The 17,989-nt window shown below is 57.4% G+C and overlaps 1 protein-coding gene across 2 annotated transcripts; it reads right to left on the minus strand.

Annotated features, from left to right (window-relative positions):
• Nucleotides 1–124: 124 nt before the first annotated feature.
• LOC104138088 (uridine-cytidine kinase-like 1) lies at nt 125–17,644 on the minus strand. Of its 2 annotated transcripts, XM_068936594.1 has the most exons (14): nt 17,383–17,644; nt 16,383–16,489; nt 16,142–16,312; nt 15,329–15,400; nt 14,793–14,982; nt 14,613–14,674; nt 14,043–14,059; nt 13,159–13,257; nt 2,400–2,493; nt 2,213–2,275; nt 1,590–1,712; nt 1,369–1,476; nt 1,123–1,279; nt 125–862 (listed from the first exon to the last, which is right to left on the minus strand). In XM_068936594.1, the coding sequence occupies exons 1-14, from the start codon at nt 17,642–17,644 to the stop codon at nt 789–791; spliced, it is 1,599 nt and encodes a 532-aa protein (XP_068792695.1). In that variant the 3' UTR covers nt 125–788. The 2 variants fall into 2 exon arrangements, with proteins under 2 accessions (XP_068792695.1, XP_068792696.1); XM_068936595.1 differs by lacking the exon at nt 2,213–2,275.
• Between the last annotated feature and the right edge of the window lie 345 nt (nt 17,645–17,989).

Consider the following 17,989-nt stretch of genomic DNA (forward strand, 5'->3'; position numbering starts at 1 on the left):
ACGGACCCCCGCCCCCGCAGAAACACCCCGGCCCCGCCCCCTCGCCCCCCTGCCCCGCCCCCTGCCCCCCGGCCCCGCCCCCTCGCCCCCGGCCCCGCCCCCGGCGAGAGCAGGACGCGGCGCTCGGCGCTGCCCGTTTATTGCCGAGGGAGGCGACGGCCGCCGCGTACAGCCCCGAGCGCGGCAGCCCCGGCCCGGCCGCTCCCCCCGCCTGCAGTCCGGCCCGCCGGGGCAGCACCGCGCCGCCCGGGCGGGCAACGAGCATCCTTGCGGAGAGTAGCTGGCCTGCCCGGGCAGGGCAGGAGGCGAGCCAGGCGGGCAGCCGCTCGGAATAAATACCAATAAATACAGATTCCAGCAGGTGAGCCTGCCCCTGCGCAGAGGCAGCGCCCGGAGGAAGCCGCGAGGGGAGCGAGCCCCCGTACGGGGGCAGGCGCGTGCTTCGGAGGGGCCCTCCACGCCGACCGCCTCTCCCTTGGCGAGTGCGCCGGCTTGGCCCGGGCTGCAGCAGCAGATCTCCTGCCAACGAGGAACGGCCTCTCTCCCCACCTCACCGAAGCGGGCCGCAGGAGGCAACGTCCCTCCCTGCGCAGAGGTGAGGATCCATCCCACAAGGAGCCGTTGCTGCGGGGCGGAGGGAGAGGCCGGCGGCGAGGGGCTAGTCCTGCGCGGCTGCAGCGCCTAGGGTAGGCACGGGGCCCCGCGCTGGGACTGGGCGCAGGCTGGCAGCTCAGAGCCCCTCCTGGGGGCAGAGGTGGGCAGCCCGGCTGGTGGCCAGGGCAGCCAGCTCAGTAGTCCATGCTGTCACTGTCACACCAGGCAGACGGGGCGTCCGTACCGAAGTATCTGTCCCCAAAGTTCCCTGAAGGGCAAGGGGACAGAGTGAGGTAATGGCAGCACTGGGCCCCATCCCACTTTGCGCCCTCCCCAGCACAGCCGAGGACCCCTGGGGAACAGGGCTCTGCTCTCAGCATGGCACCGTGGCACCCCCATCACAGTCCCCCCGCGGGTGCCCAGGCGGTCTGTGACAAGGACGGGACGAGACAAGGGAGACCCTGGGGCCTGGCCAGGGGCACGCGAGGCACAGGCTGTGTGGCCAACACACCAGTGTCCACCCCTCACCAATGCCCGGGATGATGTGGAACTCCTCGTTGATCCTCTTGTCCACGGCAGTGGTGATGATGCGGACACGAGGAAAGGCGTAAGCCACAGAGTGCACCCCCATCTCTGCCATGAGCAGCGACAGCAAGAAGATCTTGTCCTCTTGGACATCATGGTCCTGCAGCACAGGCAGTCGTGAGAGCCTGGCCAGCTGCAGGAGGGCTGCGTGCCCCCAGCCCCTGTGCCCCGCCAGCTTCGTCCCCTCACCAGCAGGACGCGCACTGCCATCATGGCTGCAGCGCCCGTGGACACGGTGCTGTCCATGAGGATGACGTAGTCTTCGCTGATCTCCTTGGGCAGGCGCAGGTAGTGGAGCTGCGGAGGGAAGCAGACAGGGTCATCTACCCCGTGATGCCTTGGCTGAGGACAGGAGCTTGGCCGTGAGGCTCCACGCCAGAAACGGCCCCAGGCCAGCAGGTACCGCTCACCTCGGGCTCCCCTGTGTCGTGGTTGGTCTGGATGAGTATCTTGCCCAGCCGGATGTCTTTGCAGACAGCAGTAAGGGCCTGCTCCATGGTCTCCCCTGCTCTCAGGATGGACACGCCTGTGATCTGGGGAAGGGACAAGAGCATGTTTGCTTTGCGTTGCACTAGGAGAACAGCAACCCTGATGAGCCCCCTGCATGTCGCTCACTCGAGCGGAGGAGCCCAGCCCCTCGCGTTGCCTCCAGAGCAGTAGCCCCATAGCCTCCTCAGAGGCACACAGCACTGTCTCCACAGCGCGGCAGCAAGACCAGCTGGGTGCCCCCAGATGTCCTCATGCCCAAGTCCAATCTCCGATCTCTCCTGCCCTTCCCCAGCTCCACAGCTCTGCGACACCCTCGCACCCAGGGCCCAAGAGATAAGTCTGTGCCCTGGGGAGCTCTGAGGCTCCAACGAGGCCTGAATGCATTTATCTCTGCACCGTAGGATGGGGGAAACGAGCCTAGCCAAGCAGTTCCTACGCACAGGGATGGACCCAGAGAGCCACCAGTTTTCCCAGTCAGTACCAACCCTAGAGACAGGGGAGCTGCATGTCTGCGAGGGAGAAAGGGGCTGGGACAATGTCTCACCCTCTGCCTGTGAAATCGCTTTCCTTCGTACGTTGTCCCCTGGGGCGTCTCCACAGTAACCGACTGAAGAAAGGGGAGGTTAACAGAGTACAGACAAATCCAGGCTCCAGCATGGCCCAGCTTGCTCAGGGGGGCACAGGGAAGGCAATGATGTGGCCATGGCAGCACCCAAGGAGCGGTCACATACCTTGAGCGGCAGGAAGGAGAGGGCATGTTCAATCAACAGCCTCATTAGGCGCTTGGAGTAGAAGATGAACTCATCCCTGGTTGTGTCCTTGTTCCTGTTGAGGGACGATATCCACGTGGGAGATGAGAGTGGAGTCCCTGCTCCACCCTGGAGCCAGCAAAGAAAGAGCTCAAAAGGAAAGCAAGAATGAACAAAGAACAACCTGTGGTAACCCAGAGGCTCTCGGGGGAGGAGGAAGGGGAATGAGACATTGCTACTAATCATTAAGGCTCTTAAGCCCCCAGCTTACAGCATCCCATCTGGAGATCTCCCTTGAGACTGCATAGGGAGGAGAAGGGCCAGAGCCCGCAGGATTATCCCCATCCCCTCCTAAAGTCTCAGCTTGGGACAGAGCTTCTCCGGGTGCTGTTCTGGGTAGAGTGACAGGCGACTATCCAGGAACGGCCTTGGCAGGAGACCTGGCACGCAGAGGAATGGGAAGAAAATGCCGTACAGGCTGACTGCAGGTCCAGGCATGAAGCTCTGCCTGCAGAATCACCCTGGGAAAAGGGTCTGGCACAGCACATATCAAGTCATGGAAGAGATGCGTTATCTCAGCATGTCCTGTGATGTGATGGAAGGGACAGTGGCACTCAGCTGCAGCAGAGCTGGAACCCCAAGTACCACACATTAATGGGGAGTGGAGCACAGCACTGCAGCCCTCAACCTCAGCCTGGCTGATGTTAGCAGCTGCCCTTGGCCTGGGTGCTTAGACATTGCAAAAGCTTGCAGGGAATGAAATGTCCATGTGAACTAGCGGGCTGAGGGAAGGGGTTATCCCCTCTATTCAGCACCAGTGAGGCGACATCTCCTGCACAGGCTCACAGTACCAGATGGGCATGAGCTGCCTGGAGCACGCGGGGGCCCACCAGGCTGGAGCATAGGACATACGAGGAGAAGCCCCGAGAGGTGGGTTTGTGCAGCTGGGAGAAGAGAAGGCAAAGAGAGATCTTATTCCCGTCCTCAACTACCTAACGCGTGGGCGGAGAGAAGCAAGGGCTGAACTCTTTTGGGGGGCACAGGGACAGGACGAGAGGTAACGGCACAAGTTGGGATAGATTTTAGGAGCATTTTCCTGATAACAGCAGTCAACTACTAGAAAAGGGGCCAGAAAAGCTGTGGGATCTCCTTCCATGGAGTCGTCGTAATCTTGCCTGCACAAGAAACACTGAGATCATTTAAGGACTGGCTAGCCCCATGGCAAGGACTGCTAATGCAACAGGGTAGTAGACATTTTAATGTCTAGGGACCACACTTCTCTTAAATACAGTCTCTGCCTTGACAAGCCATAACCTGGCCTCTTCTGAAGCCAGACGGATCACACACAGACTCGAATTCAGACAGAGGTTTTAGCACTCAGCGTTAAGCCCCAGGCAGGCAAGAGATGCAGAGCAACAGAACAGCTGCGACTTTGCAAATGACTTGTAGACCCAGACAGAGGGACTCTGTAACAGCAAAGGGAGGAGGACACCAGCAGGAACACTACCTCCAAGTTACCATGACAAAGAATTTGGGAGAACACCTCTGAAAAGCAGTAGCTGCAAAAGGGGAATCTGGATTAACTGCAGTTCAAGGACATTCAGACTGCAGCCCCTGCTGCAAGGGCTGAGCAGGGGATGGGGAACCTCCACCTGCCATGTTCCTGGTAGCAGACCTGCGAAAAGGCTCCATCAGGGAGCAAAGGGAGCTGCGGCTGCAGCGTGACCAGGAACCTGCTAGTAATAACAGGGCGACAAGGCAGGACCACGTGAACCTCACCAGCACGGTCATGAGAACGAGAGCATGGAGGGAAGGTTGTTGGAAAAGCATTCAGAGCGGCTGACAAGACTGAAAGCATAGGAGAGCGAAGGCAGAGGGACTGCAACGGTGCTCACTGTCTGCAGGACTTGGCAGGGCAAGATATCAGCACCTGTGAAGATCTACGGGGGCGGGGGGCCAGAGGACAGAAATGGTTATCACTTCTGACCAGACACTGCAGGGAGCACACAAACAGCTTGGTCATGAATGCAGGCAGAACTAGCACAACTGTCCAGGTTCTGCCTTGGTAGGAGCCAGCGTCCTTCATAGGACAACCTGGCAGGTGATGCATGAGCATATATGGTCCACAGGACTCAGCACTGCTGTCAGTGGCTCCTTTCAGAGCTTCCACCACAGCGCATATGTAGACAAAGGCCTTTGCCCCATGTGAGGGCAGAAATCCATAAAGCGGAAGCCAGTCTGGCATCACACAGGCTTACATCAACTGGGGCATCAGCTACTGCCCTCAGTCCTGCCAGGCGCTGGTTGAGCATAAGAGCAAGCCTGCACTGCAAATATCCTTCCCAGGACGTGCACCACCATTAGTGCTGCAGGGTTGAGTGAGCATGAGCAAAGTCTGCCAGGGAACCCATTAGTTCAGGTGCTCACAGAGCACAGGCCAGTCCACAAGGCAGTAACTGCCCTTCCTAAGGGACTTGCTTGCCACTACCTATGCTGAACTTCATCTGCCATTTCAACAGCTGCAAACCACAGTCTAAACCGTTCTGCACTTCTTCAGCTGGCATTTATTTTTATTACTTGAATAGCAGCAAACTGTCATCTCGGTCAAAACCGATCCAGGCAAAAGGGCTCAACAAACATGTTGAACATCATAGATCCCAGCAGGACTGTCTGATGACTCCCCTCAGTTTTCTCAGTGCAACATTTACTCCTTCCCTCTGCTTCCTACCTTTCAGCGAAGTATCTGAAACTACAAGGATCTTTCTTCTTATTCCATAGCTACTTAGTTTCTTTGGCAATGGACCTATTTAAGGGGGTTTACAAAAGGGAAGAGATTTTTTAGCAACTGATTCTCCTTTGTCCACAGTTAACAGTTCCTCAAAGACATAGGTCCTGGGGCTTTTCACTCTCCAAGGAAAGCATTTCCATTTGGTGCAGATAATCACCTCCACATGAAATGAGATTCAACTGGTTTTAAAAAAAAATGTTCAGTAGAAGTTGTTAACTTGGTATCGAACCACTAAAGAATCGCAGATAAGCTCTTAAAACAATCCGAGTGAACTGACGCAGTTTCAGAGAGTTCCACTACGATCCAGAAATGGCTCAAGAATGACACAAGTCTGAGAAAGAGATGTTGCAAAGATACAGGCTCCCCGCTAACAACAAAGATGGTGAAGGGAGCAGGGTGCTCTGAATGCCATCGATTTGGAGGTCAAGACAACCAGCTACTGCCACTGACTGCAGGGCCAAGCAACGGAGGCCAATCAAGACTAATGCATTAATGACCTTCCGCTGCCCACTGTAGATGAAACGTGTAGGAAGAACGCCTGAAGCACACAGCATCAAACCTCCACCTGGGAGGAAATGTGTTAGTCCCACTCCTCAGTGCATCAGAGCAGCATGCAAACAGAATCACAGAATGGTTGAAGTGGAAAGGGGCCTCTGGAGATCATCTAGTCTAACCCCCCCTGCTCAGGCAGGATCACCTAGAGCACGTTGCCCAGGACTGTGTCCAGGCGGCTTCTGAATAGCTCCAAGGATGGAGACTCCCCCGCCTCTCTGGGCGGCCAGCACCAGTATTCAGTTACCCTCACAGTAAAGAAGTTTTTCCTCATGTTCAGAGGAACCTTGCTGTGTTTCAGTTTGAGCCTGCTGCCTCTCATCCTATCACTGAGCACCACTGAGAAGAGCCTGGCCTCACCCTCTTGACACCCTCCTTTCAGATACTTACTTACTTTACTTACTTACTTACATTGATAAGATCCCCCCAGCCCAGTCTTCTCCGGGCCGCACAGGCCCAGCTCGCGCCGCCTCTCCGCGCGGCACAGCTGCTCCTGGCCCTGCCCCGTCTTTGGGGCCCTCCGCTGCGCTCGCTCCCGCAGCGCCGCCTCGCTCTGCTGCTGGGGAGCCGGCAGCGGAGGCAGCGCTCGGCCCGGGGCCTCGGCCAGCGCCCCGCAACGAGCCGCCGCCTCCAGCCGCCGCCGGGGGCAGCGCTCTGCCCAGCGCCGCACGCCCTGCCCTCCGCCTCCTTGGCCCCGACGGCCCCTTCTTGCCCCCTGATCAACCTCCTGCCCACCAGCACCCCCGGGCCCTGCCCTGCACAGCTGCTCTCCACCACCTCAGCCCCCACCTGTCCCGGTGCATGGGGTTCTTCCTGCCCAGGGCCAGGACCCTGCACTTGCCAAGTGCAAGGGAACTTACATGTTGTCATAAAGGAAGCTGAAATGACATCCAACTTGAGAATAAAGTTCAGAGCATAAAAGGACGTGGTAATATGTTTTGGGACTTGCTAAGACATAGAGCGCTGTCTGGGAAGGACCACACAGTCAAGACAAACGTTCAGTTTCCCTGGAACCGGGACATAAAACCTGCAACAGACAATGCAAATGGTGTAAGGTGAAAGGAGGCTGTGCAATACTGCTCAGTCCTCTTCAGAACAAAGGGGAGATGGTTCAGAGCTGACTCTGTGGGGCGGGCGGGCTGGCTGGCTAAACTAAGAAAGCGCATAAAACCAACAGCAAAAGGAAGGGACAAGAGAGCATGGCATCAGCCTCGTTTAGGTGTGCGTCCTGACACTGAACAGAGGTTACACGGGTGCCTGAGAAGTAAGCACAAAGGTGCAGCATTATTCATTCTGAGCACCACCTCTCTGACTGCTGCTGAATCTCCACTGGAAGATTTGCAGGGCTGGAGGTTTAGAAGGTAACTGCTGACTACATGGAGACAAGGAGCAGCAAAAAGGGAGGAGAGAACAGCAGAACGTCAGACAGCCTTAGCGGCTGTTTGGGCGTCGAAAACGCAGGAGCAAGCGATGAGTGTTTTGTATTGGCCTTGTCAGGTAAGGCACGAGCTGGGACACGAGCACACCTGCAACTGACCACGACGCAGCAGGATGGCTGGCTCCTGCGGCACTCGAACATGGAAGAAACAAGCTCACCTCCCTCTCAAGAGCAACTGAGTTCCCCGAAACCGTTCATGGAAAACAACTTCTGACACATGTCCTCAACTCTTCTCTATGCATCAAATTAGAGACAAACCACTGCCAGGAACCAAGCACTTTTTTAAATACATGACAAAAATCTCATCACACTAAGTGCTGGGGGCAGCAAGAAGGGATGCACAGAATAAAAAACACAATGCGGTCGTAATTTACAGGAAACCTCCCTCTTCTCCACCAGAAATGTTAAAGCCAACTCTATTTACATAAAATCTAATCCCAGTGCAGGGGACGGAAGGGCTTTTCATATTGAGAGTGTTTTGGTCATCAGCACACACTCGTGCTAACCGTCTAACTCACTAGTTACCTGAAAGAAACTGCTGCATGATACCATGTACTTCCTACAACACACTCTTTAAAAGAAAAAAAAGCACAGTGACACAAGTGCGTAAGGCAGTTCTGTTAAGAACAGGCAGGTGGGACTCTCCCAGTCCCACTTTTCTCAGAGGGCTTATTTTCAGGTAAGCAAAAAAATTATTCCACTAGCATTTTTTTGTAAGTGTGAAATGCCTGAAGGCAAAGTAATTACACCAAGAGGTCAATCAGCAGGAAAACAAGGAGATTTTGAGACCTGCTAGATATTTAAAATGGGACCATATAAAGATTCCAAGGATATCCCTTTTCTATTCCTTGCAGCCCGTGGCTGCTCTGACAAAAGAGTAAATAGCAGGTTGTAACATAACTGTCCTTTTGCCGGAAAACCCTGAAGAACAAGTTTCTGGTTCTCTAGCAGAGCGATAACCAAGAGGGAGAACCCTGAACTGGCGCTGAAGGACTGTGAGGCAGTATTAATAAGGAGCTGCTGAAATCTGTTTTCTCTTTTTGACCTATATCTAAAAACAGTGCTACCTATGTATAGCCACAATATTTTCTTGAGAACATAAGGAACAAAGGAATCCTAACAAGATTTGCCAGTTACCAGATGGAAGTGGTGGAGTTGGCAACAGTCCAGAAAAGGCAGAAGGATACTGAATATTTTTAATTCTGTATTTTAGGGCATCATCTGCTGTTTCTCTTATCACACAGCAATGATGAGACATGTTCCAGCCAACAGTAGCTCAGGAGAAGGATAAACAGCTGCTACTATCCTGAGATATTTTTTGCAGTCAGAGCTGGGTAGTTTGCATCCAAGAGCTCTGCAGTGACCAAGAAGCAAACTGTGACCTACCAATGTGGATATTTTCAAAAAAACCTTGGGATAATAGGGCACTCCCAGAGGAGGTCAGAAAACCGATTCTGATCTGAAAAGAAAGAAGTGCCCTGCCTACCTCTCTTCAAGACGGGCTGTGTCTACATGTGCGCTCCTCCTGTGGGTGCGCTCAAACCACACGCTCACCCACAGAATTCTTGGCCGCGTTGCCGGAGGTGCATGAAAGCCCGCTGTCTCCACACAGCATGCACAAGGCTACAGAGAGGCAGCCCCCCTCTGTACTTCCGAACCCGCAGTCCCTGGGAGTCCACGGGGTACCTTGAGGGAGCAGGAGAACTGCAAGGTGTGAGTGCACAAGTGAACAGTTCATCTGAGAAAGTAGATAAGAACCCAAAGGAGAAGCAAGGATTGCCTACAAGCACACCCACGTTGTAGGCAACACGGAGCAGTCTTCTCCACAAATATTTACCTGGAAGAGGGTCCTGAAATCCCTAGCTTAACAGAGGAGGAGGGGTCTCCTTCCCAAAGGCAGTCTTGGATCAAGAGGCCTCTGCAGCAGCACACGGATTTGTGAGTACAGACAGAGCCTCTGCACTGTGAGAGGCACTCTGCAGGGAAGCCCTGGCATCTTCTGAGCTCCAGGAGAAGAAGTCCCATCAGCAGCTCTGCCTCCCCAGGGAAGTCTCTTGCAGTCAGCTGCCCCGTGAGAATCTCTGCACTGGTTCTGATGACCCCTTGGGCTGCTCTCCCATGGACAGGAGCAGTCAGGTCACCTGGAGCAGTCCCTGACCCCTGGAAGTACAGGGCTCAGGGAGGGACAGGCAGGTTAGTGCTTCAACAGAGGGGAGGTCCCTATGCAGTCTCAGGACAGCACTCCAGGGGGTTAAGGAGCATCCTTATGTCTTGGAGCCTTTCCACAAGTATACGGGTGCCAAGATGCAAACAATGGAAAGAGAGCCCAGTTCTCTTGTGGCAGAGACAGCCCAAGATGTAGCAGTGGGAGGAGTAAGTGGCTCTGCAGACAACGCACACACTCAGTCCCACTGCATTACCCGCTGAAAGGAATCACGTGCCCAAACAGCCAAACATCCATCTCCAGGTGGCAGAAGCTTGGTCTAGTTGTCTCAGAAGCTCCAGGACCAAGTCACACTGATGCTGCCCAAGGTGGTCCTCTCAGCCAAAGCACACCCGGACACCACCAGGCAGAATGGCTGTAAAAGATCTACCAAATGCAAGATGAAAAACTTAAGGTGGGAGTGTTTGCTCAAAATCCAAGTCAAGTACTTCAATTGAAAAAAATAAAATAAAAAAAAAAAAAGGAAAGAAACATCTCTAGACCAATTTTCTTCCTTTGATAAGCAAATAGGACCAGAAATTTTGGTGGAGACTCTCAGGGCTGTGAAGGGGCCAGAAAAGACTGTTCATGTGCTGAGGAGTCCCGATGCGTGGTAAGAAATGCTTCTACCTACTATCATGATCTGGCCCTGATGCAGGGGTTTCTTGTAAGTTAGAAGCTACGACCCATACCCTTATTGCACTCTCCATTCTCAGCCTGAACATGAACAAAATCATTCAGCTACTCTATGTTTAGGATTGTTTTTCAGTCTCCACCTCTCCACAACAGCAGAAAATCACTCTGGCAACTCCTTCTCCCTGAGACGCCAAGACTCAAGTTGCCATGACTGTGTTTGGTGAGATGCTCATTTACTGCCACAACATAATCTTCCAGGAGGACCCTCAAAGAGACAGAAGGCTGAAGCACAGAAGAGCCTCCAATGTTGAACAACAGGGAGATGATGTTGGCCAGCAGCAGCCTGGCAAGCTGAGATTAACAGGCTGTCTCCAAGGGAACTGCACTGGGAAAGGCAGAATGGAAAAAGGGAGGTTGGAGGGAAAACCTGCTTAACAGCTCTCTGGTGCATCCACAGATAGCAGGTCTGGTGTGCCGATAAACTCAGAAACGCAGTGCTAGTGGGCGCACTGGCACTCCACAAGGGCTGCTACTGCTGAAAGGAGCTGACAGCACCACCGCACTGCCATCCCAGAAGCTGGAATAAAGGCAGGAGCTCAGATTTGCCAAGACACAGTAACTTCATGTACAGAAGTATAGGAAGCTTGGCAGAAGGTACAGACCAGCCAATGCGTGCGTTCAATCCTCCACCAGTCTAGATCTCTCCAGGGAAGCCAGGAAGAGTAACCCAGCAGGCACGCAGCAGTGCCTCTGGTGCAGAGGGAAGCCCAGAGAGTCAGATATGAGGGCACAGAACCTTGCTGAAGTCACGCAGAAGTAATTGAGTGCTGCCAAGCAATCACACGTTACCCGTAAGCGCCAAAAATATAAGCTACCTGACATTGATGAATACAGAAACTTTTTGCTGAAAGATTTCCTCAACTCAAAGAGCTCTTAGTAACAGATTTGCTTCAGTCTTCCTTGCTTTGTTGGGCTGCAGCAGGATTTGAGGAGGTGGCTTGACAGGGCAAGTCAACGCCCCTCATAAATGTGGTATTTTTCATCAGCCATCTGGAAGAGGCAAAGTCTGCCTTCCTGCACCCCTGTCAATCACACAAGCCAGCTCCAGAACCACAGTGTTGTTACAGTAATTTGAGATCCATTTGATCCATCCCTCCCCAAGGCAGCTGAACAAACTCCTAAGTCTAAACAACTTAACGTTATTGGACGCTTGTGGCATAAAGGCAGAGGGACAACAGGCCCAGAAAAACAGGCCATTCCCAGCATGGCAAAAGAATAGCGACATCAAGGAGGAAGACAGGAGCAGCAATAGATTAGAGAGGATTCAGAGTGCTCCTGGGGTGCTGTCTCTGCTGGACAGGGACTGTTCGAAGCCTGGCACTTAGGCACTGCTAATGCATTAGCCCAGGCTCAGGCTTGCCTGACAGCAGCAAACATCAACATAACGCTCCTGGGTCTCCTAAGAAACAGGAGAGCCTTAGGCAAAAGGTCTACACCAGAGCCTGCAAACAGGAAGGCTAGAGATGGGGAGGGCTCCTGCACAAAGTCTTCCCTTTTTCTCTTCCTGCATAAGCTTGGCATAAAGGAAGACGCCTGCCCATTTCCAAACAAACAACATTAAGCCGCTGGAGGTGTGAGACCCCAGGATCTCCCTATGACCTTCATCTACCAGTGTACCACGAGCACGGAGGGCAGATGAGTTCGAGAAATCAGCTCGGACTATCGTGAAGAAGCTGCTGCCAGTGCATTGGAGGAAGGAGACGCTGCAGGGACAAGGTCACACCTGCTCCAAGGTTCCCTTAGAAACTGACAGACCTGAACTCAGAACTGCTAGGAACTCACAACCTAGGGATGAGGTACAATGGACTTCAGACACCGGCACAAATCTCTCCCTGGTGCACGCATCATACCACATCATATCACAGAATCACAGCATCGTTTAGGTTGGAAGGGACCTCTGGAGATCATCTAGTCCAACCTCCCTGCTCAAGCAGGGTCACCTAGAGCATCTGGCAAGGCACATAATCTGCTTTTTCGCCATCACTGTGACCTGCCTTTGGGGCCTGCACTCTGACAGGGAAGAGTCATGCTCTCTTGCACAGACAGGAACCTGAGGAGAAGAAGGCAGCACGCTTGCTATGCAGAAGGTGCACAGCTTGTGTGTGGCCCTGAGGTTAATGTTCACACCTACACACGAGCACTGGTAGCCAGCCGCACAGCACGAGCAGCCAGACACTAGAGAACAGAGCTGCTTAGGTCAGCAGCCCCTCTCTGTTTTACAACCCAGTGACAAAAATACACACAGAAGCTGCAAGCTTCTGTGTTAAGTTCCAATGCTAGGACACTAAACCAGCTGGCACCTCCTAATGGCCTCCAGGCTTGCTAACTCACCTCAAAGGGAGTAACACATGCAACAGCAGTAACAAGGAATGTGTTAGTAGTCCCATGGGATGTGGTTCTTGACCCCACGCTAATGCTACTATCACTTGGAAGAAAACAGAGCATCTATGTGGAATGAAAGGATCAAGTGACAGGCAAAGCCAGGGAGGCAACAGGGCAGCAGTCTGGACCCCCTCTGTAAGCTGGGTCTAAAATCAAGCGCCTCAGGAGACAGGCAGCAGCGGCACACGACCCTGCACCACTAGCTTCCAGACCTGTGCTCCAGCTAGGGAGGAACTGCCAGGGTCCTCCGGGCATGGGAAAAGCCCGCCTGTGGACCAAAGGCCACCCCAGAATTGGAGATTTACAGAACGGGTGAGGTTGGAAGGGACCTCTGGAGATCATCTAGTCCAAACTCCCTGCTCAAACAGGGTCCCCTACAGCAGCACGACAGCATGTTGCCCAGGACTGCATCCAGACGGCTTTGGAATATCTCCAAGGAGGGAGACTCCACAACCTCTCCGGGGTTGTCCTTCCCAGGGCAGACGTGCCAAGGTCTTATTGCAAAAATTGACACTAGACTGGAGCCAGCTCTGTTCAGCAGTTCTGCTCCAAGGAAACACCTTCATCTGAAGCCCTGAAGGCAGGGGATGGGAAACCTCACAGCAGCTGGTAGTGTGGTCCTGCAACCACTGTCCACCTATAAGGGACACTCAGGAAATCCCCAAAGGAGGCAAGGACATACCTGATGATGGTGTGCATGCCTCGCACCTGTGGCGTGTTCTCCAAGACGCTCAGTGTCTTCGGCAGGGGCTGCCCCTGGTGGGCAGAGGCCAGGGCTGCCCTGCAACAAGACAGCAGTGAGCAGAGCTGCACAGTGCAGGCACATGGCAGCTCCCATGGCTGGGCTCCCACAGGCCCCCTGACTGCCTTCTTCTGAGAAGAAAAGCATCTCCTGGAGAACCAGATGCACAGGCCAGACATGAGGAAGAGCTTGGCCTTCACTGCCCATCCCCAAGAGGGCTTCATATTTAGTGCCAGATACTAAACCGAAAGTCAGCACCAGTCCATAAAACTGGAGCAAACCTCTCCCCACCCACAAATCTAGCTTTCAGCCAGCCTCTGTACAAACAAGCTTTTGCCAGCATCTGGGAAGCGGGAGAGGCAGCTCTGCACAGACAAGACAGGATAGGATACCCTGGGACAAGTCTGCCCACATCGCGTGGGGGTACGGGAACTGCCCCACCGAGGTTGCCTGCACGATGTCCTAGAGAACAGGCAAGACTTTCCAGGGCACTTCTCCCATACAAGGGAGCAGCCTAGGGCACTCTAGCATTCAGGGCAGGAACCACGGTCCAAGAAGGAGCAGGAGCAGCACAGGGAGCCAGTCACACGAGTCAGACATAGCTGTGCAGGGGCCTTCCACCACAGCCGGTTAACCCCAACCAAGCTGCATGCATGGCAGCCACCTCCAAAGTCAAGGAAGAGCAGCTCTGCTCACATGTCCCACCAAAGCTTCAGCCAGCAGGGACAGAGAAGAGGCAGGACTCAGAAGAGCAGGTACTAGCAGCCATCCACCCCCCAGCCCAGGAACCTGCCGCTCTCCAGCTGACAGGGTCTCCATCATACCTGACAGTGATTTCACGCTGGGTGGCACAGCAGAATCATTCAGTGTGGCAAAACGGGAAAGAAAGAAAGAAAGAACATCCAGTCACTGCACTAGCCAGGTAGAGCCTCCAAAAGGCAGTCCAGATCCAGCTCCCACCCCTTCTCCTGAGGCTGAACTGAAAACAAGAAACTGCGGCTGGGCACACACAGGAGGCAAGGCTGGACTACTGGGGTGCAGTAAGGGATGAGGTTAGCGAGGACAAGTGAGATCACAACGAGCTGGCTTTGGGAGCAAGGGGGACAGCAGGTGAACAAGGCCAGGCGAGAGTGCAAATGCCATGAGTCACGGGCAGGGACAGGTGCTGCGCCCAGCCCTGTCTCCATTTCCCCAGCCCCTACATCCCAGCTCAGTCTGCCCCGAGAGGTGGGCTAAGGCCTTTTGCAAAGGGGGAGGCGACACTGAGAGTCCCTGGAGGTTCCAGGACCGTGAGGCTAAGGCAGCTGTGAGCAGCCCCATCCTCCCTTCTGCGTGCAGGGTCCTCCTCCTCCTCCTCCTCACCCAAGCTAGCATCAGTCAAGCCTGCACCTCACCTTCTCCAGCTGGCTGTGCACATGTTGCACAATGAGGTCCAGAGCCACAAAGTTTTCCCCACCTGACAGGGGAGCAAAGAAGCCAAGTCAGATGTATGTTGATCCAATCCTGTCCCAGGGCCTACAGGCCATTCACTCCTGATACATAGGTCAGATCTAGTAAACGCAGTGCAGTCTCACCCCTGGGCACCACGATGTCAGCAACCTGCACGGTGGGCTCAATGTACTGCTCGAAGGCTGGCTTCACGAACTTGTTGTACTGCTTGATGACGCCCACAATATCTCGCCCGCGCTCCATGATGTCGCGTTGCAGCCGCCGCACCAGTCGGATGTCAGAGTCCGTATCCACAAACACTTTCATGTCCAGGAGCTGGAAAACTGGAAGGGGTGAGCACCTCCCTATCCAGCTTCCCACTTGCATCCCAGGGCCCTCTTAGACCCTGCCTCACTCCCCACCCAAAGCTCAGCCAGATCTGACCCCGTACAGTGACGGCATCCAGCACCGCCTCCACCGAAAGCTCTGACATGCAGGTGCTCTGTCAGCAAACGGAGGGATGAGCTCTTCCTCCAAAGAGGCCCAGCCATCTCCCTGCCCCCAAGCAGCACTGAGGGCTGGGCCAGGACATGATCCGTCCCGTGTACGGCACCCCACTGCAGCCTCCTCCCACACCTCGCACGGAAGAGAGCCCAAGACCAGCCGCATCAGGCAACAATACCTTCAGCAACTCCTTGTTAGCAAAAGCCAGAATCCCTTCAAACACAATGACGTTGGCCCCGTACACTGTTTTCTGTGGGCAGATAAGAGTTATACCTGTGCTGCTCCCTCATCGCACAGCAGCAACACGCTCAGTCCAGACAACACCTCAGCCCCTGACCCACGTTGAGCTCTAACCACCAGTGAGCAACACCCCCCGCCTAGCTGACCTATGCTCCCCAACATTTAAAGGCCTCTGTTCTCACCCCTGCTCTCTATCCCCCAACCCCAATAGAGCCTGGCTTGTTCTAGACCTCCCCAGGCCCCCTCGAGCCCCTGTCCCTGTCCTTCCTGCACACTCAGCTCTATGCCGCAGCGCCTCCCTGAGCTCTGTGCCAGGCCCTCTTCCCCCTGCCCGCAGCCGCACACTTCCCTGCCCCTGCAGCCCTGAGTCCCCCACACCAACCCCTTCCGCACCACCGCCCTTTGCCCCCCCCCAGTACTGCACGAGCGTTCCTCCTGGCCCCCCGCTGCTCCCCATAGGGCAGCACACCCCACTGCTCCCCTCTCATGGGGCAGGGTACCCCTGCTGATCACTCCCACTTCTCCCCACAAGGCAGCACATCCCCACTGCTCCCCCCCAACAGAGCAGGGCACCCCTGCTGCTCCTTCCCTGCTCCTCCCCTCAGGGCAGCACCACCCCCCCCCAGCTGCTCCCCTCTGCTTCAGGGCAGCGCACCCCCCCCCCCACTCCCACCACCCCAGGGCAGTGCACCCCCACCCACTCCCCCCCAACAGCCCCCCACACAGGCTCTGCCTTCCCTGCGGCACCCACCCACTCGCGGCGGCGGCTGTGCGTGGTGAAGTCGTAGACGGGCACCTTCACGCTCTTGCCCTTCTTCAGCTTGCGGAGGACGCTGATGAGCAGCTCGAAGTCGAAGGCGTCGGGGTGGTCGAAGTTGTAGTCGCTGCGGGCCGCCAGCGCCTGCTGCCCCTCGTCCAGCACCTGCGGAGGCGCCACGCTCAGCGCCGTGCCCGCTGCCCCCCGGTCCCACCCCCGGTCCCCCGGCCCGCACCTTGTAGAAGGAGTCCATGGACAGCAGTACCACCCAGGGCACGTCCAGCGCCTCGATGATCCGCGTCGCCACCGTCGTCTTGCCCGAGGCGCTGCCGCCACACAGGCCTGCGGGCGGCAGGGGCGTGAGCGCGGCCGGCTCTGCCTTGGCCCCAGCCCCACCGTCTCGGCCCCGACCCTGCGCCCTCGGCCCCGGCCCCAGCCCCACCATCTCACCCCCAGCCCCACCGTCTCGGCCCCACCTCCGGCCCCAGCCCCACCGCCTTGCCCCAGCCCCAGCCCCCGGCCCCACCGTCTCGGCCCCGGCCCCACCGTCTCGGCCCCGGCCCCAGGCCCACCATCTCACCCCCAGCCCCGGCCCCGGCCCCCACCTCCGGCCCCACGGTCTTGGCCCCGGCCCCACGGTCTCGGCCCCAACTCCAGCCCCAGCCCCCGCCTCCGGCCCCACGGTCTCGGCCCCACCTCCGGCCGCGGCCCTGCGCCCTCGGCCCTGGCCCCAGCCCCCACCTCCGGCCCCATGGTCTTGGCCCCAGCCCCACGGTCTCGGCCCCAACTCCAGCCCCACCGCCTTGCCCCAGCCCCGGCCCAGCCCCGGCCCCCGCCTCCGGCCCCACGGTCTCGGCTCCGGCCCCACCGTCTCGGCCCCGACTCCAGCCCCACCGCCTTGCCCCAGCCCCGGCCCCCGCCTCCAGCCCCACCTCCGGCCGCGGCCCTGCGCCCTCGGCCCTGGCCCCAGCCCCCACCTCCGGCCCCACGGTCTCGCCCCGACTCCAGCCCCACCGCCTCACCCCAGCCCCGGCCCCCGCCCCGGCCCCACGGTCTCGCCCCAGCCCCGGCCCCCGCCTCCGGCCCCACCGCCTCGACCCCGACTCCAGCCCCACCGCCTCGCCCCAGCCCCGGCCCCCGCCTCCGGCCCCGGCCCTGCGCCCTCGGCCCCGGCCCCACGGTCTCGCCCCCGCCTCGCCCCCGGCCCTGCGCCCCCGGCCGCGCCCCGCGCTCACCGATGACGAAGGCCTCGTCCACGGGCGCCCCGGTCTCGCTGTACCAGGGCGGGCGGCCCGCCGTGTAGATCGTCCGCTTGCTGGTGCGCAGCAGCGGCGGCTCCGGCTTGCACTGGCTCGCCGTCCGCTTCCGCGGCGACGGCGTCAGCGGCAGCCGGCTCAGCAGCGAGTCCAGCGAGCCGGGACCGCGCTCCGGCCCCGCCGCGCCCCAGCCGCCGCCGCCGCGCCGCTCCTCCGCGCCCGCCGCCGCCATGGCCGCCATCGCCCCGCGGGCTGCCGGGACGGCTCGTGGCGCCCGCGGCTCCCGGCAGCCCCCGCGCGGCGGCAGCCTTCGCCGGCGACTGCGGCGCCCGAGAGAGACTACAGCTCCCGGCAGCCCCCGCGCCACTGCAGCTCCCGACAGCTCCCGCGCGACTACAGCTCCCGGCAGCCCCCGCGCGGCGGCAGCCTCCGCCGGCGACTGCGGCACCCGAGAGAGACTACAGCTCCCGGCAGCCCCCGCGCGGCGGCAGCTCCCGACAGCCCCCGCGCGACTACAGCTCCCGGCAGCCCCCGCGCGGCGGCAGCCTCCGCCGGCGACTGCGGCACCCGAGAGAGACTACAGCTC

This window comes from Struthio camelus, chromosome 3 (genome assembly GCF_040807025.1).
Source record: "Struthio camelus isolate bStrCam1 chromosome 3, bStrCam1.hap1, whole genome shotgun sequence".
Classification (NCBI taxonomy): domain Eukaryota; kingdom Metazoa; phylum Chordata; class Aves; order Struthioniformes; family Struthionidae; genus Struthio; species Struthio camelus.

What these genes read in the sequence shown, in the direction of transcription:
- LOC104138088 (XM_068936594.1), bottom strand. Translation starts at nt 17,644, where the DNA reads ATGGCGGCCATGGCGGCGGCGGGCGCGGAGGAGCGGCGCGGCGGCGGC. An exon ending in AGCGATTTCACAGGCAGAGG is followed by an intron (nt 1,713 to 2,212) that starts GTGAGACATTGT and finishes TCCCTTCCCCAG; the next exon opens with ATCACAGGCGTGTCCATCCT. An exon ending in ACGACACAGGGGAGCCCGAG is followed by an intron (nt 1,477 to 1,589) that starts GTGAGCGGTACC and finishes TTCCCTCCGCAG; the next exon opens with CTCCACTACCTGCGCCTGCC.